Here is a 22,795-nt window from a genome sequence, read left to right as displayed (position 1 = left end):
CCTGAGGAGGGGCTGCCTGTTCTGGGGGGACCCGCGACAGGCGACCACCAGAGTTTGTGTTTGAATTTTGGAGCCTTTATTAGCTGCCAGCGGCTACAGTTGCAGCGTCTCACCCACGTGAGAGCCGAACTGCAGCCCCGACCCTCAGTTCTTCTCTTACTTTATGCTCAGTAACCACAGAGGCGCTGCAGTAAAGGGGTTTCCAAGAATTTGTCAGGCTGTCAGGTTTGGTTACAGGAAACAAGGGGGACCTTCAGCAACACAAAAGGGGAGATTTAAACACAATGTGTTACGATGAGTGATGGGGTTATGCTTGGCCTGAGCGTGACTGGTTTGCTCTTTCTATGGGAACTCAGGGGGGGCGGTAATTATTGGGCTGGCTCATCCGGCCTTGTCCTGTACAGTGGGGGTCTTGTTCTACCTTCACTGTTAGTTCCTTAGGTATATTCTTCTGCTTCGTGGCCAGAACACTGCCAGCCTGCGATTCCCGGCTGGGTGCGGAGGAACCGAGGCTGACCTCCCACCCGGCCCACTCACGCCTTGGGGTGGGAGAGAGGTGGCGGTCACCGGGCTTCAGTTCCCAGAAAAGGTGTCCTTTCGATTTCGGTTTTTCCCCGCCAGACTCACAGCCGCTTCCACAGCATCGGGCTCGAGCTGAAGCTTCTAGAGCGCGGCGCCCGGCGGAGCCCGCGGGGAGGCAGCGGGACGCCCAGACCTCCGGCCGAGGCAGCGCCCCGACTCGTGAGTACGCCCGCGCCTCGCGCTCCCCGCGCTCCGTGACCCAGCGCAGGAACCACGCGCGCGCCCGGCACCTTGCGCGCTCGGACGCGGGCCCCTCGGGGTCTCCGCTGGGGTGGGGGCTGCTGCAAGCGCCCCGCATGGAGGGGGCGCATCCTCCGTCGCCGGCTGGCAGGGGCTGGGGGACTTTCTGTGACTGAGGAGCCAACCGGGTCCCGCTAGAGTGCAGCAGCTTCCTCCACCTCCCTCCTCCCACCCCAGACATTTCCCCTTGGGCATTTGCAAAACAGAGAAAAGATGATCCTCAACATACACTTTTCTTTTTTTTTAATTTTAAATATATCTTTATTGGTTTCAGAGAGAGGAAGGGAGAGGGAGAGAGAGATAGAAGCATCAATGATGAGAGAGAGTCATTGTTTGGCTGCCTCCTGCACGCCCCCAACTGGGGATGGACGGGGCAACGCGGGCATGGACCCTGACCGGGAATCGATCGCCTGCATCCTAGGTCGAAGCTCAACCGCTGAGCCACGCCCGGCTGAGCTCAACATACACTTTAAATAGTAAACATTTCTTTGTTGCATTTACCCTGTTTAGTATTCCATAGGTTCTATGAAGCAGTATTTAGATGGAATAATTCATTCTCACATGTTCTAACCAAGTGTTAAAAATAACTCTAGGGCCTAAGCCAGAAGTTTATCCTGCAGTTTCCAAATGGGTGGTCCCTACGAAACAAATTACATTAGTTTTAGGTTCACCTGCTTTGCTGTTTCCTTTGTAAGAATGAAAAAAGTCCTCAGCTTTTTGAAACTTCTATAAACTAGCAACAGAGAAGTGGGCGGAGGAAAGGGAGCCAGGAGAAGTGAGAAAGCGGGGAGCTTGTTCTTGGACACCCTGACCTGGGGAGCTGTGGGGCAGAGATGCTAATTCCACTTTCTTTTGCACGAAACCCGGTCCTGAGGTGAAACCTCTCAATTTCTGATTCAAAATGGTCTTTGAGGAACAGGGAGGTAAGGGCCCCTGTAGTGGGACAGCCTGGGCTGCAGGCTTCAGTTGCTGACTTTAGTTCTGGGAAAGCTCAGCTTCTCCATTTGGAACAGTGGTAGCTGTGAGGTGACAGCCTGGCAGCATGTCCAGTCACATAACCAGGACAGCAGCAGGTGGAGAGGAAAAGGTGGTGCATGGAAAGATGAGAGATTAGGGTCTTCTTCTGGCTGTGTAATGGGACGGGTGGGGGCGGTGGAGGCAGCTTCTTCATCCATGAGCTCAGCGATCCTCATCATCATGTGCATTGGGATGGGCTTATGGTTCACAACTCTGATTCTACGTCAGATTCATCGCCTGCACGACTTTTAAAATTAATTTTTAAAAAAATCAAGAACAGACGTGGTTCAGAGAGCTCTGGCTTCCCTTTATTTATTGGATGAAATTAAAGGAAAGGGAGGGAGGGAAGGAAAGAAGGAAGGAAGGGAGGGAGGGAGGGAAGGGAGAGAGGGAGGGAGGGAGGAAGGGAGAGAGGGAGGGAGGGAGGGAGGGAGGGAGGGAGGGAGGGAGGGAGGGAAGGAACATCTAGACACAGATGGGGTGCATAAAGATGGCAGCCTCACCTCCAGCTTCCATTCACATCCTTAAAAGTTGGGAAACGAGCATGCTGTCCCCTGGACTGTGCTGTAAATCACTACTCAGGCCCAAACTTGCTTAGGGTGCCTCCTGGCTCAGCTTCGTTCTCAGGATGTTCTGAAAATTGGGAAGCACCAGCACAGCACTTTCTGGAATATCAGGAGTACTTTCTCTTCCCTAACAAAGTCCTCTGTCAGACATATCCAGGAATTATGCAGAACCACTGGATATTTTCACATGTATATTGTTAACAGGACATGGAGGGTGCAGAAATTGGGAGGTCTTGCTATTCTTTCTTCACTGTTTTTTTAATTATACTTTTTATTGGACTGTAGCATACATCCACTTTTTAATTTGGATGCATATTTCATTCTAGAAAACAAAATCATATTGTGTGACTCAGTTTCTCTGAACAGGGGATGACTGTTCAACTTTGTGGCCAAAAAGAGTTTGAAGACTCTGTAAGAGGAGACAAATCAAATGCTGTTACCCTTCTGGAAACCCAAACTCCTTCGGCCCCGTCAATATCATAAATGGTGCCATAGGTGTTACACTTCATTGTCTGTCACATGTCAAAGCAAACTGTCAATTTAAAAACTCAGATTCTGATGGTCCTAGTCATATTCATCACTAGTTCTATAGCTGTTCTCAACAACCAGGACCACGCGATAGAAAAGATGCATGAAACCTGTGGTTTACAATTCATGGCTGTGTCCCCAGGTCGTCCTGGTGGCAGGTCCTTCCTCAGCATCGGCCCCACTGTCCTCTTTGCAGCTGGTTAAGCCTTAAGTTTGGGGAGAGGATGTTGGTGTGAGGGGATGGCTTTGCTCCTCACTGGTGATTCTCGCCTTGGGTAGAGCCAACTACTTCGTGCATTATAACGAGGCTGCCCAGTGCTGGCAGTAATACTCAACTGAGATCCTCACAGCACTGGGAACACTTGGGCCCCTGCGAAGATCCACTGTAAGGACAGAACCAAGAAGCGATGAATTTTTATCGCAGGGCTTAGCCTATGCTTACTGTGCCAGAAACAAAGCAGAACACTCGCTGTTCTAAGGCGATGGGTGCTTTGCATAATTCTGCATCAGAGAATGTTATAATCTTATTTCTACTGGGATGCTCTTCTAGGTTAGCAGGTTGCCATGGCATCCATACCCAGCATGGTGGCCCCCATTTGTCTGGTGGAAAACAGCAATGAGCAGCTGTCAGTGAATCAGGAAGCTCTGCAGATTCTTGACCAGATTTCTCAGCCAGTGGTGGTCGTGGCCATTGTAGGACTGTATCGTACAGGCAAGTCCTACTTGATGAACCGTCTTGTAGGACAGAACCATGGTGAGTGTGGCCTCAGGCAGGGGTCAATTTCTTGACTCCACCTATATCACAGCTTATCAGCTCTCTTCCCTGGTACATGAAGAGAGAACCAAACTCCTCTCGATAAACCAACCTTCTAATTCTAATTCTCACCACTCAACTATTACCCGAATGTATTTTCTTGCCATATTCATTGTTTTACTCCTATTAAGGAAACTCTCTCCTACCAATGGGCAGACTCCTGCCTTGTTTTACCTGTGCAAGCACTGGGGTCTTGAAATTGGGCAACCTCTCCCTCTTATAACATGTTTTGCTTTCTCTATGAAATATTCCTATCAGCATATAAAGATGTTTGAATATCAATCACCATGTTTAAAAATTATTATGAGTTCACATCCCACTGTAGCTAATAATCTCTCTCCACGCTCTGCCATTTTTTTTTTTTTATCACTCTAACTGGAATAAATACTATTTCAATTTATTTTTCTTTAGATGTCTCTCTGTTATCTACCTCTGCCCGGTTTGCACTAGACTGTTCTTTTAAAATGCTCGTATGGTATTCAGTGGCCTTTATTGTGTCTGGTTCATGGATGCCCCCTGCCTCCATTTCGAGCCCTTGCTGGGTATCATTCTCACAGTTGACATTCACCTCCTCCTTGAAATAGATGACATACAAAGTGAAGCACTCTTACAAAATAGAGAAAGCACTATCTTATATTCTGGGGTTCTTACAGTGCAACAAGTCTGACTTTGTAGCCCTTGGCTGCTTAGATTGTCTGTCGTCACTGTGTGTTGGGTCTCCCCTTCCATGATAGGCTTCCCTCTGGGCTCTACGGTGCAGTCTGAAACCAAGGGCATCTGGATGTGGTGTGTGCCTCACCCCTCTAAGACTGATTGCACTCTGGTCCTTCTGGACACCGAGGGCCTGGGCGATGTGGAAAAGGTAAGGCAGAGAGTCACAGACACATTGTTTTCAGTCTGGATATTCTCATAATGATCTCTTTAACTTAACTGCTTGTTCTATTTGTGAAATCTTGAAATCCAACTATATATCAGGCACATTTTCATTGGTTTGTCTCTTACTTCGAGGTAAGGTGACATGGAACTTTGAGTAAAATTTTCTTTTATTTCTTGGCACTGGGTGAATAATTTCATTCAATTTACTAAATAATTACTGAGCACCATATTCCCAGGTCTCTAAGTTAGTACTGTAGATACTAGTGACCAAAGTCAAAGTTCTGCCCTCAAAGAGTCTGCAGTCCTGTGGTGAAGATTATCAAGTACTCACAGAGCATTCTGGAAGACTTTGAGGCACCTCTGAAGGAGACGGACGGTTCTATCAAAGCATGTGTTTGTCCTACAATACATGTAGATGAGTTTTTGATATTTTATTTTTCTACTAAGGGGTAAATGCATGATTTCTCCTTTTCTGCTTTAGTTTGAGACTTATTTGGAAATAGTACCTAAATTTCTACAACTCTCTATTTCTACCAAAGAAGAGTTATCCATTTTGTGTTTATTTTTATATATTAAAGAGTCTTGCTGTCTAAACAACCTATTGCTGTCATAAGTGATACTTTTTATGGTAATCATTTTATTTAAATTGGGCTTTGAGAAGATAAATTAATGAATCAGCATTTCCCTCCAAGAATTTATTATTGCGTCTTCTAGGCATTTTTCACTTTTGCTCTAGGGAACAACTTTAGACACTGTTTATATTAGAAAAAGATTCCGCTGTATTTTATACAAACAAATTAACCTGGCCTTAAAGGTCCTGCATCTGGTTGCAGTAGGCTTACTCTCCAGCCTAAACTTCTTGACCTACCTCCTGTTCCAGTGAGATCAACTAAGTCTACTTTTATTGAAAAGACCCCTGTATTCTGCCATGTCTACTTTTGCTTCCGTGGGTCTTTCTGCCCACAGGATACCTTCATTTCTTCAAGTTCACATTCTACCAAGTCTTTCATTTTCTGTCAAGATGCTGAGGAAAACTTTGTGTTCTGTGAAATTTTCCAACTTTTAGAGCTCTGGTCTTCCATGATGGACCTGTAAATTTTTATTGACTACATCTATAGGTTCCAGTGCTTCTATACATTATTCAGATGTAAGCCGCCTGTAGATATTGTTATCTTTGTTGCATTCTTTGTTATAGGTGTCTCTCACGGCTGCAAAATACTTGTCTTGAAAGTAGTATTTCTCACTTTCAACTGCTTTTTAAATTTACCAGCAGTGGGAATATTCAGTAGCTTCTCAAAAACATTTCTTGAGTATATCCCCAGTTATGTTAACTATGGTATATTTTATGTAGTTCATGACCAACAAATGGTGTAGAGTGAATATGTGGTAACACTCTTCATTGAACCTAGTTGCGCACCAGGTACTGCGTTAAGCTTTTCTATGTTATTTATTTCATCCAATTGAATCAAAAGAAAGCCATGTGATCACAGAATCCTTTTATATATGAAAAAATTCAGTCACAAGAAATGTTTTGTAATTGTCAAAGCCAATATGTGTATTTACTCCTGTCTTCAAACTTATTTCTTTGCATGGTGAGTACATAGCTGAAATAAAACTAACAGGCTGCTAGACTCAGTGTCTGAATGAAGTTCTACAGGGTAAACTCCTAAATGTCTTGACCTAATGTGCTTCCAGGGCGACCCTAAGAATGACTCGTGGATCTTTGCCCTGGCCGTGCTCCTGAGCAGCACCTTTGTCTACAACAGCATGAGCACCATCAACCACCAGGCCCTGGAGCACCTGCAGTATCCTTCCAGGAACCAAACCACTGTGTGTCGTGGAGTCTCTGGGAATGGAGATCCAGTCAGTTTCTCCTTCCTTCTCACTAGATTGCCTTTGGTGGGCCAAATGGAACCAGAGCAAAAGGGACTGTTTATAATACATTATTTTGTTAGAAAATAGGGAACTGTGGGTAGAAAGTTTATTTTCCTTAGCCAAGTCCTAGTTATGTGACAGAGCTGACAGAACTCATCAGGGCAAACTCCTCTCCTACATCAGATGGAGTAGAAGATTTCTCAGAGTTTGTGAGTTTTTTTCCAGACTTTATCTGGACTGTGCGGGATTTCACCCTGGAGCTGATGTTAACCGGCTGCCCTATCACAGAAGATGAGTACCTGGAGAATGCCTTGAAGCTGATTCCAGGTAACCGCACATGGCTGGGCAGTGGATGGTCCAATACAGGGTGCGAGGTATTAGACACCATGTCTGGAGTTGCATTTGTACTTGAGACTACATGAAGTCTGTAGAAAAGATGGCTGGGAGAGGGGTTGAAAAGCGCCGTGGACTGGAGTTTAAGTCCACGTAAGAAAAGTAGAGCCTGAAGTAGAGTAAAATGATTCATAACCAATTTGTTCTTTCCCCAATATGTAATTTAGCATCCAATTGTAACCTAGAATACAGGGATGCTAAAGCCTTCTAAAGACCAGGCACTTTTGTTTGTTATTTTAGCTTCTGCTTTTCCGTGCTGAGGAAAACAACTGATCAAATACTTGCTGGGAATAAAATTACAATGACAAGCCTATCCAATGAAAAAAAAATCATTCACATAGTTAGATATTATTCTTCTAAAATGGGCATATGACTTTCTAATGTCTTTATATATATGTTATCGATAAAAATGGCATTATGTTCTAATAAACCAGAAGAAGTATATTTTATCATTTCAATCTATGCATTTGTGACATTTTTGATAATTATCAGAATATATATTTTTAAAAAAATTATATCTTCATTGATTTCAGAGAGAGGGAAGGAGAGAGAGAGATAGAAACATCAATGATGAGAAGTCATTGATCAGCTGCCTAGCCTGCAACCTGGGCATGTGCCCTGACCGGGAATTGAACCCACATCGCCTGGATCCTAGGTTGATGCTCAACAGTTGAGCCAAGCCGGACCGGGCAGAATATACATTTTAATTTCTACATCAGAGCCTTTTTCTTTAAAAAATAATTTTATATTTCAATTAAAGTTTACATTTAATATTATTCAATATTATTTTCATGTGTACAGCATAGCGGTTAGATATTGCATACTTTACAAAGTGATACCTCCTATATTTTAAGTACCCACCTGGCACCATACATAGTTATTACAGTATCATTAACTATTTTTCCTATACTGTATTTTACGTCCCCGGGACTATTTTGTAACTACCCACTTGTATTTGTTAATCCCTTCACCTTTTTCACCCAGACGTCCAACCCCTCCCTTCTCATGCAGCCATCACTTTGTTCTCTGTATCTATAGTCTGTTTCAATTTTACTTTATTTTGTTCTTTAGAGTCCACATATAGGTGTGTATTGCCTCTTTTTTATCTACTTGTCTATCGTTGGGCACTTGGGGTACTTCTATATCTTGGCTATTGTAAATAATGCTGCAGTGATATTAGGGGCATATATTCTTTTGAATTAGTATTTTGGATTTCTTTGGATATATACCCAGAAGTGAAGTCGCTGGGTCATAAGGTAGTTCTAGTCTTAATCTGTTGAGGAATCGCCTTACTGTTTTCCACAGTAGCTGCACAAATCTGCATTCCCACAAATCTGCGTGGATGTGCACGAGGGTTCCCTTTTCTCCACATCCTCACCAACACTTGTTGTTTGTTGATTTATTGATGAGAGCCTTTCAGACATGTATGAAGTGATACCTTGGCGTGGTTTTAAGTTGCAGTTCTGTGATGATTAGTGATGTTGAGCATGTTTTCATATGTGTATTGGCCATCTGTATGACTCATTGGAGAAGTTTCTATCCAGGTCTTCAGCTCACTTTTTAACCCAATTGTTGTTTCTATATTGAGTAGTATGAATTCTTCAAAACTTCTGGATATTAATCCCTTATCAAGTGTGTCATTGGAGAATATGTTCTCCCATTCAGGAGGTTGTTTTTTTGTTTTGTTGATGGTTTCCTTTGTTGTGCAAAAAGTTTTAGTTTGATGTAGTCCCATTTGCTCATTTTATTTTTTCCTTGCCAGAGGAGCGATGTAAAAAAAATATATTGCTAAGAAAAATGACTGAGATTTTACTGCCTATGTTTTCTTCTAGGAGTTTTATGGCTTTGAGTCTTAATTTAAGTCTTTAATCCATTTTGAGTTTATTCTTTTTAAAAATTTTTTGAAAAAATATGTCTGTATTGATTTCAGAGAGAGGAAGGGAGGGAGAGAGAGAGGAAAACATCAATGATGAGCGAGTCATTGACCGGCTGCCTCCTGCACGCCCCTACTGGGGATCGAGCCCGCAATTCACGCGTGCGCCCTGACTGAGAAGGAACCTCGATCTCCTGGATCCTCGGTCGATGCTCAACCGCTGAGCCAGGCCATCCGGGCTGAGCTTATTCTTGTATATGGTGTCAGAAGGCGGTGTAGTGTCATTTGTTGCTGGTAGTTGTCTAGTTTTCCCATCACCATTTATTGAAAAGACTGTCTTCACCCCACTGTATGTTGTTTTGCCTCCTTTGTTTTATATTAATTGATCATATTTGCGTGGGTTTGTTTCTGGGCTCTCTGTTGTGTTCCATTGATCTATATGTCTGTTTTTATTTCAGCACCATGCCGTTTTGATTACCACAGCATCGTATTATAGTTTGATGTCAGGTGGCATGATACCTCCAACTTTGTTCTTCTTTCTCATTATTTCTGTGGCTATTCAGGGGGCCTTTCATGGTTTCATATGTTTCTGGATTATTTATTCTACTGCTGTGAAAAACACCATTGGTATTTTGACAGGGATTGAATTAAAAACTATAGGTTGCTTCCTCTTTGGGCAATATGGACATTTTAACGATATTAATTCTTTCTATCCACATCGTAGCTTTTTTTCAATTCCCACATATTTATCCTTGCTATAATTTCAAAGTAATAAATTATTTGAATGCGTTACATTTACATGGGCATATATGTATCTGCTGAAACCTTGAAAGAAATATCAACTCTGATTTGTACACTCTTGTCTTCATGTTTCTGTTTATGGTTTCTCAAAACAATGAGAAATTGGCTAGGCAGAAGAGCAACACCGTCAAATGAAATATATTTCTTTACCTTAAAGAGTTTAGAGATTAGGGGTGATATTTTAAAATTACATTTTAGTTACTTTTGCTCTTCACTCTTAAGAGGTTTTCTTTAAAAAAAAAAAAAATGCTAATGTTGTACACATTACTTTTAGTATGTGAACAGTTTTCCTTGAATAACCTGGCTGTTGTTTCTAGCATTGTTTCATTAAGGCTTATTTGTGGCTCTTCATTTTGGTCTACAGCTTCATTTCCATCTGGGATGAAGCAGACCAAAACCCTACATTTGACCTATTTTTCTGTTAGTCGCTCATTCAGTAATCAATATAGACACTATAGACAATACTCTATCACTTTTAGGTCTGATAGCAGCAATAGGTGTGTTTTTTAACCATAGTTGTTCTTGTCCAAAACTTTTCCCCAGAGTTCCATCATTGGTGAATTGGATGTTAAAGAAGCACTTGGATGTCTTTGCTAAAGGAGTTATAGACAGAAGTTGGACACAGAATAGGCAAAAATACAAAAATGCCTGTCATAGAAATCATTAGGTCCCTTTCTTCAGACTGTTTCTACTGTAATATCTGCTTCATTGTTGTTGCTTGTTTCTTTTTTTTCCTTTTTTTTTATCCTTCAGGCATGGATCCCAAAATACAAAGGTCCAATCTGCCCAGAGAGTGTATCCGGCATTTCTTCCCAAAACGGAAGTGTTTTGTCTTTGACCGGCCAACAAATGATAAAAAACTCCTAGCCAATATTGAGAAGATTGAAGAACACCAACTGGACCCTCAATTCCAGGAACAAACACAGAATTTCTGTTATCACATCTTCACCCAGGCGAGGACCAAGACCCTCAGAGAAGGAATCATAGTCACCGGGAAACGTGAGTCTCCTTTTGTCATTCTGTGGGGCCTGATATTTGTTTAGTATATTCTATGATGTGTTCTCCAGGATTTCTGTTTGGTTCTATATTGAATTTTGGGTCTAAATATATTCAGACTCCATTGAAGAAAATGTATGCTTATCACACTATTGGGGGGTTACAAATTCCTCTCCAATATTACAACCTTTATCAACAAAGTCTGCAGCATCCATACATATAAAAAATCTTCAAGTATAATAAATCACTAACTGGGTATAAAAACAGAATACACCGTTTCCTCAAAAACTCCTTTATAAGGAATGTGATTTGCAAGGAGAATACAAAACATATTTTGAGAGTTTAGGGTAATTTAATAATGAATATTAGCCCACAAAGCTCTGAAAATTTACTGGAAGCTTCAGAATTAGGAATAAATATAATGGCAGTTCCCCTGCCTCATCTGTACACCTATGTAAACAATTTGCTTCTAATACTTTTAATGGGAAATTATGTTTTCCAGATATCCTTTAGTATGTTAGATAATGGTAGATATTGAATTTGTTTTAGCCTTGTGGTCTGAATAAACATAAAAATTAAGAGTCTGTGGGGCAATAGTATCAGTGGAGGAAATGTGATCTTCTACAGTGTTGTGTGAAAATAATTTCAGGGACCCTCGTGTTGGAGTCGTTTTTAGCGATGGTTGCAAGGTTTATTAAAGCGAAAAGCAACATTACACTCTCAGGGAGACAGAGAGTGGGCAGGCTAGAGGGCAGCTATTGCCTGGAGGCCTTGTTAAGCTTCCTTATATATTCTGGGGTTTGGGAAAGGGCAAGCTTTCTTTCAAATTATCCTGTCTCTTTAGGGTCTTGTGTCCTTTTATCCAATCTTTTCCCTAGATTTTCCCAGGCTAATGCCCTCCCCCTTTTATTGCCTTCATTTGGCTCTTACTGCACATGCCTTATAGTTCTGCTTCATCATTTGGCTTCTGCGCATGTACTTAGTAAAGGAATTCCTTCTGTGCCATTTTCTTGCATCCCAGTTAGTTGGGTGTACTCCCTAGGGTGACTGAAAAGCTGTTTTTTCCTACTTAATCAGGCTTAATCAGATGTGTGAGTCGATTTGCTCCCTGGTCTCTTGTTAATATCTAACTAAAGGTATACTCCAAGAATAGTAGAAGAAGGTAGTGTGTTTCTGTCTGTGTGTGTGTATATGGGGGGGCGAGTGCCTATGTATGTGTTTGTGAGAGGGAGAGACAGAGAAAGAGAGAATGAGAAATGCAGTCTCAGAATCTTGGATCCCACTGAATGATAATTTGATATTTATCCCTTAAATTTCCTGGCTTATTAGGGCTAAAGACTCTGGTGGTGACTTATGTGGATGCCATCAACAGTGGAGGAGTGCCTTGTTTGGAGAACGCGGTGACAACTCTGGCCCAGCTTGAGAACTCAGCGGCCGTGCAGAAGGCAGCCGAGCACTACAGCCAGCAGATGGACCAGCTAGTGGAGTTCCCCACAGACACGCTCCAGGAGCTGCTGGACCTGCACGCAGCCTGTGAGAAGGAGGCCATTGCAATCTTCATGGAGAAGTCCTTCAGGGATGAAAACCAGGTGTTCCAGAAGCATCTTGTGGTAACTTGTCTCAGTATTTATTTACCCTTTGTGGCTCTTTCCTTGAAGAATGAAGCCTGGAAGAGCTTCTGTGACCCCCTTCCTCCTCTCTCTCTCCTGGATTAAGCAGCTTGGATTCTTATGAGCGATAGAGCTTCAAAAGACTGCATTTTCTTCCCTTCCTCCCCCCAAACCTTAGGAACTTTATGCAAAAATTTCTCTCATCTCTCATGCATAATCGGTACAGATAGCTTTCTGAAAAGAATACTTGTATTGAATTCAAGCCTTCCCAGAACACCCAAAAGCCATTCCTTGGCTAATCGCTTTTTTGAGAACACTCTCCCATTCGAGGAACCAAACCTCTCCTAACACACCCTCATTCCAGGCTATTTTGAACTCCTATGAGCTCCTCGTGGTATCACTGTGTCATCCAAGATGGAATTGCTGAAAGTCAGAGCTTCTAGGAACCATAGGGACAAGGGAATGCAAGTCGAACGTTGTTGATGAAGAACCTGAGACTCAGGGAGGTTAGAAGCTTTCCCCTGCCCCAGGTGGCATTTTCAGTGTTGTGAGTAAGTCGAGTCTGGCAATTCCTGCTTTATTCCATGTCCTTCTCCAACAGAGTGCTTTGCTCATGAGGACCACAGCTAGACTTCCCTCTACCAGATTCTATGGAATTTTATCTCCTCTCTTCCTTTCTTCTAATCATATCCCTCTATACTCCCTTTGCAGCAGATGATCAGGGATAAGAAGGATGAGTTTGTGCGGAGGAATGAAGAGGCATCTACCAAATACTGCGAGGCTGAACTTGAACAGCTTTCAGTGAACCTACTGGAAAGTATTTCAGCAGGCATTTTCTCTGTTCCTGGTGGTTACGAGCTCTACATGGAAGCAAAGGACAGGATTGAACGGGACTACTGGCAAGTGCCCAGGAAAGGGGTGAAGGTGAGGAACAAGGGGAGCATAGGGATCCTACTGATTAAAGTCAAGAGGGTCTCCTGAAAATCTGTGAGCACAGCACCAGTTGTGGGTAACATGAGAGCAAGGGGATATCATGACCATTTTAGCTTTTAGGGCCCATTATTTGTTCTGTCTTACTGAAGAGAGAAGAAAAGTCCATTCTCAAAAATGAATATGGATTTCTGAAATCCAGAAGAGACAGAAGAGAAATAATCATTTTTCTATCCAACCACATGACATTCAAAGGCAGAGAGTTTACGAATTAAAGTCAGAGTCTTTGCTTTCAAGGCTGATCGAACGAGAAAAGGCAGCCAAACACACAGACACCTTCACACAGGGTTACAATCCTTATGAACCTGAGATCATTGGCTCCCTAGCTGATGGGAACACATAATATTAAAATAATAATGATGATTTTGCAACTAATACACATCAAACGGATATTGTTAAGGCACACTATGAAGCTCTTTCCCTCGACTTTTAATTTAATCCTTCAAGTAGCATTAAGAAGCATCTACACTTTTTGTCAACAATTTACACATCCGAACTGAGAGGCAGAGACGGGTTAAAACGACTTGCCTGAAGTTACAGCGAGCAAGTGACAGAGGAGAACAGCAGCACTAATTGGAGACATTTCACCCTGGAAGGCAAATGTGAAAAAGCAGCAGAGACTGTGGGTTTTAGGTGTGAACATGGTTCTCCCTGGCTGGAACCTGCAGTGGGTAGAAGGAGGCCGCTCTGGGAGAGACACTGGAGGGAGACAGGAGGCAGTAGGGCATGGAGGGCCTCTGGTCACTCCAAGGAGCCTGGACACTGTGTAGGACACGATGCAGCTTTAATCATGAAGGAAAAATTACAGGGACATACTTGTTTTTGCAGCACTGTTCTTCCCAGTGGAGATCAAGTTCTTTTTCCTTCTTGTTTCCTCAGGCAAAGGCGGTGCTCCAGAGCTTCCTGCGGTCGCAGGTGGCCATCGGGAAGTCCATCCTGCAGGCGGACAGAGCGCTCACGGACAAGGAGAAGGCCATGGCAGGTACGGGCAGGGTGGGCTCACGGTGGGCCGCGGGCCCCGCAGTGTCCTCGGGCAGCTGCGGGAGCAAAGCCTTCCTGCAACAAGGAGCTTTTGCTTCTTCTGTGGGACGTACTCTGCTAAATCTGAAAACATTCGGGCACAGCAGCCAGGCAGGCCTTTCCCGCCGCACTGTGAACTGTGCTCTTGACGGTGCCAAGGTGGGAATTCAGAGCACTCCCCCTCCCTTTCCAGTTTGGTTTGGTCTCTGAGCTCAGGAGGGTAGAGATCAATCCTCACGTACATTCTTCCCTCTCTCAAACCTGCCTGGGGCAGAGGAGCGGGCCAGGAAGGAGGCAGCTGAGAAGGAACAGGAGCTGATGACACAGAAACTGCAGGAGCAGCAGCAGCAGATGGAGGCGCAGAAGAGGAGTCTCGAGGAAAATATATGTCAACTGAAGGAGAAGATGGAGAGGGACAGAGAGAACCTAATCAGAGAGCAGAACTCGATGTTGGAGCATAAACTGAAGGTAAGTCCTGCGGTGGCCTCAGGGCGCTCAGTGGCCCTTATCCGGGTACCTCCGCTGGGCCGGAGGGGGTTACAGCGAGACCGTGGGAGGAAACGCCGTTGCCATTTACGACTTGTGTTTTAGTAAAACCTTGAATCTTCCCCTCCACCCCCTTCTTTGTGAAAATATCTTTGAAATCACCTCTGATGTGGTCAGGACAAGCATCTCACCTCTGAATACTTGGAGAATATAAATAGCATTTGAGGTGCTATTTGGGGGCATTTTAAAATGATCTCATGTGGCCTGATTAAACAGCTATTTGAAACACCATTATTTATTATGACCACCAACTGGTTTGCTTTACCAAGATCATTATGTATTATCAGGAACCTTATGTATTATCAGGAACCCTACTACCACCCAAAGACCCTGAGGTAGATCTATGCTCACAATAAACCATTAGAAATGTCCAGACTTCAAAACTCAGGGAAATGACAGCTTTTAAACTGGCTGCATTGTTTCCAAGTGTGGATAGTTTACCCAAGTTACCATATGGCAAAGGAAGAATTCCTGATTGGCTCTCTGTACATGTTAAAATAGAGCTATAGAACAATGTAGGATTTCCCATGGCTTCCACACTTTGGTTGACCACATTATTCCAAGTGGGACTGAGAGTTAGTGCCAGCAGACCAAGGTTGCCTCTCAACTGTAATTATGACTGGCACATATTACATTTGTCCTCAGGCCAGGCTTAGCATCCCAGAAAACCCTATTGATGTGTGAATATTTGTGAAGCTGTAAACGATGCTTTCTTTCAGTTTTCGGTCCAAGACAGCGTGTATTGTTGCAAAATTTTCCTTGATTGTGTAAGAGAGAGCAATTTTAAGAGCGAAAGAAAAGACTTCAAATATTTAAGAACATGTTCTTAAATACAAAATGTAATTCTTGAGAAACTGTGAATTTAAAAAGTTTTACTTCCCTCCTCATTTTTTATAAGGTTCAAAGAGATCTGCTGAAAGAAGGATTTACAAAGAAATCTGAAGAGATGAATGCAGAGATCAATCGTTTGCGAAAGATGATTGATTCTACTGAAGATGACACTCCCTGGATTGCAAAAGCCTTAGATAAACTTGGCACTGAACTCACTATTATATTGTCTGCTCCTGCTCAACTTGTTGGTTCTCTTGTAAAAGGCATTGGCTCACTATTTAAAAAGAAATAGTTCTCCTTTGAAGGAAATTATAGAATGTGGATATATGCTATGGCTTGCTTTGGCATGCATTGTTTTCGATTTCATTCATCCACATTTTAAACATAAAAAGTGGGTACTAAAATATATAAATGCTGAGCCCACGTTAAATAGAATAAATGCACATACTCTTAGATATAGTATGTTCACTTTTTGAAATACATACGTTGCCCGGCTGGGCATGGCTCAAAGGTTGAGCGCTGACCTAGGATCCAGGCGATCAGGGTTCGATTCTTGGTCAGGGCACATGCCTGGTTGCCGGCTTGATCAGTGACTCTCTCATCATTGATGTTTCTATCTCTCTCTCTCCCTCTCCTTTCCTCTCTCTGAAATCAATAAAGATATATTTTTAAAAAAAAGAAATATATATGTTTAAATAAATACACTTACAAACAATCCATTGAGTTATCACTTTAAATGACAAAAGATTGGAAACTACTTATATATTCACCTATGTAAATTGGTAATATAAATTTAACATGTGCATATACCGGAATACTATGCAGCTAGTAAATAAATTGAGAGTTCAGACCCATTTTTATAAATATGCAAGAATCTTGAAAATACATTTAAAGTGGAAAAAATGAGGCAAAAAATGTGTATAATGGGCTTACTGGGAAAATGTAATTATTGTGTGCAATCCTACATTTGTACTCATTGAATATCTATGGGAGCCCTGGAAGAAGCTAGTACTATCAGTTCCTACTTGGGAGAAGTGGGTGGGATCAGGGTTTACCAGTCACAGGTTTTTCATTAAATACTCTTGCTTTTGAATCTTATAGAGAAATCTTGTATTACCATTTCATAAATAAATAATAAAAAAAATGTAAAGTGTAAGAATAATTTTATAACAATAATAAGAATGTAAAAAAGGCTATTAGATGATGAAAGTTCTCATTGCTTCTAGAAATGACATCAACCTGCACAATTGGGGGTTTAAGATTAAGTATAGAAAGTATAAAATTTGTATCCTAATCTTGTTTTTATTTGAGCCTTGTTCTCAATCCATTATATTTGCTTCAGAACTAGGATATACACTCTCCTGTCTCACTTTGAAATCTCAGCCAGAGCATCTTCTACTTGCTGTCACCAAACTATACTTTTAAGGTATTAGAAGCAAATTACCAAACGTAAGAATATGCACTGGTGAGAGGGATCCTATCATCCTTCAAAGTGCAGTGGTGGCCTCATTGCTACAGGCAAAAACAGAGGGGACATGTGCCATTGCAGAACTGGATGGCCTGATAGTTTTGGGGATGATACACCTTGACACGTGGAGGCCAGGTGTTGGCACATAAATATCAGAAAGCAATTAGATACAATGATAGTAATCAGCATCATGGTTTGTCTTAGCTCAGGCTGCTATAAGAAGTTACCATACATTGTGTGGCTTAGAAAGCAAATATTGATTTCTTCTCGTTCTGGAGACTTGTTAGTTCAAGATCGGTGTGCCAGTATTGGTGGGTTCTTGATCAAAACTCTCTTCCTGATATACAGAGGGCTGTTTTCTTGCTGTTTCTTCCTAAGTGGAAAGGGTGGGAGGAGCTCTCATGATTTTTATTGTAATGGTAGTCAAACAATAGTGCAAGAGAGAGTAAGTTAGTGAAATATAATTGTCAACTTATTGTGTGGTGGAAAAAAATAACTTTCAAAAGTGGGTGCAAAATTTATATTTGGAGGAGATTTTTTCTTGAATAAGTCAAGTCTGAAAAAGTTCTAAATATTTTACTTTAGGCAAAAATAAAGATAGCCCAAGTACAAAGTCTGTAGTACAAAAGGGAATGCAGATCCAAAACAGCAGTAGATATGTCCATATAATAAAACCGAGAAGATAAAAATTTCCATAAAATAATTCAGGAAGAGTCTGGATAGAGATCGAGTGTTATAAGGTCCTTGAATTGTTTTCAGGAGAATAAGATGAGTAATTCTGAGTTTCACCATTTAAGTCTAAGTACAGTCATTTATAATGTAATCAGTTAAAGAACAGAGAAAGTTTTTAATTTCTATACTAGGAGACATAAAATAATTTTCACACATCTCAGTAAGTAAAAATAAAATAATAATAATTAAAAACATTGATTAACACATTTGGCCTAATGTACTAATGTAGAACCCTGCACCCAACAGTACAAGACACATCCTTTTTTTTAAGCACACTAAGAAACTTCACATGATCTTTACCTATACCACACCACAAAGCAGGATTAGTAATGTCTCTAGAAGCAGAGTCCTGCTGATGGGCTCTTGTGCATGTGTTTATTGAGGGAGTGCTTTCAATAAAAGGGGTCTAAGGGAAGCAGGAGTGGGCCAGAAAAGAAACATTAAAAGAGGCTATGGTTGCAGTAAAAGAATGGCTTCAAGCTGATCCATTGGAACCTCTGTAGCACAAATAGCATGGCAGTTTGTCCCTACTTGAGCAAAGTGCGAGACATTTGTGCCCCATCAGGCATAAATTTTAACTTCAAGACCAAAAAACGAGCTAGCCTTATATTCTTTATGTCTAGCATTACATTTTCATATTGTCGCCTAGTGGAACAAAATTATAAAATAACAGTAAAGAAAAACAGAGGGAGAAGCGAGGGCAGGCTCTTTGATCCAGTTGATAAGGAAGGACTCTCTTTCTTTGATTTGTTGCTCAACACTCATCTTGCAACAATCTGCACGTCTCAGTAAATACAGGGTCACAATACTAACCCTGCTTATGTTCACTTCTAGAAATTGCCAAGTTAGAATAAAGGTGTTTTAGCAAAGCTGTCTCTGGTATTGGTGCATATAGTTTTAGAGATATGACAGAATTTTCAGCTCTAAATATTGCATGATTCCATTTTAGAAGATGATCTCATGGCTAACCAGGTAGAGATTAAATCTTTCCAGCTGCTTTTGCATCAAGGAGGCCATGTGCACATGAAGTATGAGCAGAATTATAACTATGTTATCTCTGGGTCTGGGTCAGAGAAATTGGAGCTTGTTTGTCACCGGTTACTCTTTTCCATTTACTATCTGGCCATCGGATGTGGATAACTCAACCCTTGACCTTGCAGATATGTCCAAGGCCTTAGTGGATAAAGAACAACAGAATGGAAGAAACCTGAAATCTCTGAAAGATGAGGTGGAACCTAGAGTGGTGGGATTGTAATATGCCTTCTAAGCTGTAGCATCAGCCTCTTAAATGATCTTGACCTCCAATGTCTTCAATTTATTCATTTTACTCCTGCCATCAGAGAAATGGATTTCAAACGTGGCTCCGAGCATGCTTAGTAACCATCAAAGTATCTGCCTGCCTCTGCAACATTGTCCATGATCCAGGTCCCAACTGATCTTTCTACTTTATTCCCAGTGAGCCCACTATACTGGCTATATTGGACCTGGCTGATTTCTAGCACCTACCTCCTAATTTTGTATACTTGCTCGTTCCCTTTCATTGCCTTCAAATATCTTTCCTCCCTCCAATCACCCTTTTTTCAAAAGTGAGTCATTCTTTAAGATCCAACAGAAATAAGAATTTTCTGTGAGGCCATCTATAAACCTTCCTAACCTTTCCTAATATAATTAACTGTTGCTTTTGTGGACACAAGCACTTTTTTTGTAACATCGCTTTCTAACACTCATCACTTCTTACTTTAATTTATTTTTGCCTCTTTCAAGGTATAGATTATCCCAAGGTTAAGACCTTTACTTTGTTCATCTTTAAACAGGCAAAGGTAATGGCCTCACAATTATATTACATGTACCAGTGAAATGCACCACCATGAGTTGCAGGAAAACAATAGCATTGCCCAAATTAAAAATACAAATATACGGAAGTTATAAAGACTGACAAACTAATATCAAACATCAAGATTACATCATAACTCTGAAAATAACAAGTCTAGGATGTAAACTCATTTTAAAAGTAAATGAATGAATGAATGAATGAATGAATGAATAAATAAATAGAGAAAAGAAAAAAGCCCAGCCAGTGTGGCTCAGTGGTTGAGTGTTGACCCATGAACCAGGAGGTCGGTTCGGTACCTGTCAGGGCACATAACCCCGGTTAGAGGCTCAGTCTCTGGTAGGGGGCGTGCAGGAGGCAGCCAGCTGATCAATAACTCTCTCCCATCATTGATGTTTGTACCTCTCTCTCCCTCTTCCTTCCTCTCTCTGAAATCAATTAAAAAAATTAAAAGACAAATATTCCCATAAAAATATGATTGGTAATATTTAATCACATACTAAATAAAATAGGACATTTCAATTTTCAAACTTTTGATTTATTTTATGATTATTGTATTCAACATAACAGATGTCTTGGAACAAGTTTTTCATTTTAGTAATCTATTTATGATGACTCTATAAAATTGAATCTAACATCTAGCTGTTGCTACTGTTTTTATCATGTAGTCAAAGAGCCAGTTTCAACCAGACATATTGGTGAAAGTGGAATTAACACTTTAATGTCTTTGAAAGCAACACAGAATATTCTAGGCAGACAAAAACAGGCAATGAGCCTAATCCAAAATTTTTCCAATAACACAACGGCTACCTAGATCCCCCCAGAAGGCAACAGGTGGACCAAATGACTAATTTGTTTACACAGTTCTGACCAGTAGTCTAATACAAGTGGCATCCCTTGAAATTACATATATTTTCTTTCTGAATTATTATTCATACTAATTTTCAAATATGGGGAAATGAAAGTTAACAGCAGATAAAAGCAGAAAACCGAGGCAATACTTGTGGAACTTGCCAACTTTTAAAAATTTGTTGATGGTGATGATTTCTTTGTTCAATTTCAATGTTCGCGTTTGAGTTTGTATTTTTATATTATCTTATTTAAAGAAACAATCAAAATGTAAACTCAGGACCCTTATAGTCCCCCACAGAGCCACCACAGTAAAAGTAAGTGGAAGAATATGCTACAAACTACTAGTGACTATCTCTTGACTGGAAAAACAGGAGTTGTATGCACACGGTCATTGATACTGAGGAAGGGTAAGTTCATAACAAGAGTGAAAACAAAGTCAGATATGAAAAGGGAGTCTAAGCATAAAATTAAAGCAACGACCCTTACTGCCTTTCAGCAAAGTACCCGAGCGACAGGCCGCGCTCCCGTCAGCCTGCTGCCCGGGGTCCCCGTGGCATCAGGGACACAGGCCCTGAGGAGGGGCTGCCAGCCTGCGATTCCCGGCTGGGGGCGGAGGAACCGAGGCTGACCTCCCACCCGGCCCACTCACGCCTTGGGGTGCGGGAGAGGTGGCGGCCACCGGGCTTCAGTTCCCAGAAAAGGTGTCCTTTCGATTTCGGTTTTTCCCCGCCTGACTCACAGCCGCTTCCACAGCATCGGGCTCGAGCTGAAGCTTCTAGAGCGCGGCGCCCGGCGGAGCCCGCGGGGAGGCAGCGGGACGCCCAGACCTCCGGCCGCGGCAGCGCCCCGACTCGTGAGTACGCCCGCGCCTCGCGCTCCCCGCGCTCCGTGACCCAGCGCAGGAACCACGCGCGCGCCCGGCACCTTGCGCGCTCGGACGCGGCCCCTCCGGGTTTCCGCTGGGGTGGGGGCTGCTGCAAGCGCCCCGCATGGAGGGGGCGCATCCTCCGTCGCCGGCTGGCAGGGGCCGGGGGACTTTCTGTGACTGAGGAGCCAACCCGGTCCCGCTAGAGTGCAGCAGCTTCCCCCACCTCCCTCCTCCCACCCCAGACATTTCCCGTTGGGCATTTGCCAAACAGAGGAAAGATGATCCTCAACATACACTTTAAATAGTAAACATTTCTTTGTTGCATTTACCCTGTTTAGTATTCCATAGGTTCTATGAAGCGGTATTTAGATGGAATAATTCATTCTCACATGTTCTAACCAAGTGTTAAAAATAACTCTAGGGCCTAAGCCAGAAGTTTATCCTGCGGTTTCCAAATGGGTGGTCCCTACGAAACAAATTACATTAGTTTTAGGTTCACCTGCTTTGCTGTTTCCTTTGTAAGAATGAAAAAAGTCCTCAGCTTTTTGAAACTTCTATAAACTAGCAACAGAGAAGTGGGCGGAGGAAAGGGAGCCAGGAGAAGTGAGAAAGCGGGGAGCTTGTTCTTGGACACCCTGACCTGGGGAGCTGTGGGGCAGAGATGCTAATTCCACTTTCTTTTGCACGAAACCCGGACCTGAGGTGAAACCTCTCAATTTCTGATTCAAAATGGTCTTTGAGGAACAGGGAGGTAAGGGCCCCTGTAGTGGGACAGCCTGGGCTGCAGGCTTCAGTTGCTGACTTTAGTTCTGGGAAAGCTCAGCTTCTCCATTTGGAACAGTGGTAGCTGTGAGGTGACAGCCTGGCAGCATGTCCAGTCACATAACCAGGACAGCAGCAGGTGGAGAGGAAAAGGTGGGTGCATGGAAAGATGAGAGATTAGGGTCTTCTTCTGGCTGTGTAATGGGACGGGGTGGGGGCGGTGGAGGCAGCTTCTTCATCCATGAGCTCAGCGATCCTCATCATCATGTGCATTGGGATGGGCTTATGGTTCACAACTCTGATTCTACGTCAGATTCATCGCCTGCACGACTTTTAAAATTAATTTTTAAAAAAATCAAGAACAGACGTGGTTCAGAGAGCTCTGGCTTCCCTTTATTTATTGGATGAAATTAAAGGAAAGGGAGGGAGGGAAGGAAAGAAGGAAGGAAGGGAGGGAGGGAGAGAGTGAGGGAGGGAGGGAGGGAGGGAAGGGAGAGAGGGGGAGGGAGGGAGGGAGGGGGAGGGAGGGAGGGGGGGGAGGGAGGGAGGGGGGGGAGGGAGGGAAGGAACATCTAGACACAGATGGGGTGCATAAAGATTGCAGCCTCACCTCCAGCTTCCATTCACATCCTTAAAAGTTGGGAAACAAGCATGCTGTCCCCTGGACTATGCGGTAAATCACTACTCAGGCCCAAACTTGCTTAGGGTGCCTCCTGGCTCAGCT

General features: G+C 42.6%; 1 protein-coding gene across 2 annotated transcripts; it reads left to right on the top strand.

Annotated features, from left to right (window-relative positions):
- The first annotated feature begins 1,226 nt into the window (after window positions 1-1,226).
- LOC107525119 (guanylate-binding protein 6-like) lies at window positions 1,227-16,670 on the top strand. Of its 2 annotated transcripts, XM_087820572.1 has the most exons (11): window positions 1,227-1,298; window positions 3,484-3,687; window positions 4,482-4,609; window positions 6,319-6,428; window positions 6,629-6,825; window positions 10,319-10,564; window positions 11,891-12,171; window positions 12,883-13,095; window positions 14,041-14,143; window positions 14,456-14,649; window positions 15,626-16,670. In XM_087820572.1, the coding sequence occupies exons 2-11, from the start codon at window positions 3,498-3,500 to the stop codon at window positions 15,848-15,850; spliced, it is 1,887 nt and encodes a 628-aa protein (XP_087676698.1). In that variant the 5' UTR covers window positions 1,227-1,298; window positions 3,484-3,497; the 3' UTR covers window positions 15,851-16,670. The 2 variants fall into 2 exon arrangements, with proteins under 2 accessions (XP_087676698.1, XP_087676699.1); XM_087820573.1 differs by lacking the exon at window positions 1,227-1,298 and having other exon boundaries at window positions 2,376-3,687.
- Window positions 16,671-22,795: the final 6,125 nt, after the last annotated feature.

This window comes from Miniopterus natalensis, chromosome 9, assembly GCF_054644295.1.
Source record: "Miniopterus natalensis isolate mMinNat1 chromosome 9, mMinNat1.hap1, whole genome shotgun sequence".
NCBI classification, from domain to species: Eukaryota; Metazoa; Chordata; class Mammalia; order Chiroptera; family Miniopteridae; genus Miniopterus; species Miniopterus natalensis.
This window is presented reverse-complemented; position numbering and strand designations above follow the sequence as displayed.

Excerpts from the sequence above, each read along its gene's own strand:
- LOC107525119 (XM_087820572.1), top strand. The coding sequence starts at position 3,498 with ATGGCATCCATACCCAGCATGGTGGCCCCCATTTGTCTGGTGGAAAAC. Across the intron at positions 4,610-6,318 it reads GCCTGGGCGATGTGGAAAAG|GGCGACCCTAAGAATGACTC; the intron begins GTAAGGCAGAGA and ends ATGTGCTTCCAG. Across the intron at positions 12,172-12,882 it reads TGTTCCAGAAGCATCTTGTG|CAGATGATCAGGGATAAGAA; the intron begins GTAACTTGTCTC and ends CTCCCTTTGCAG.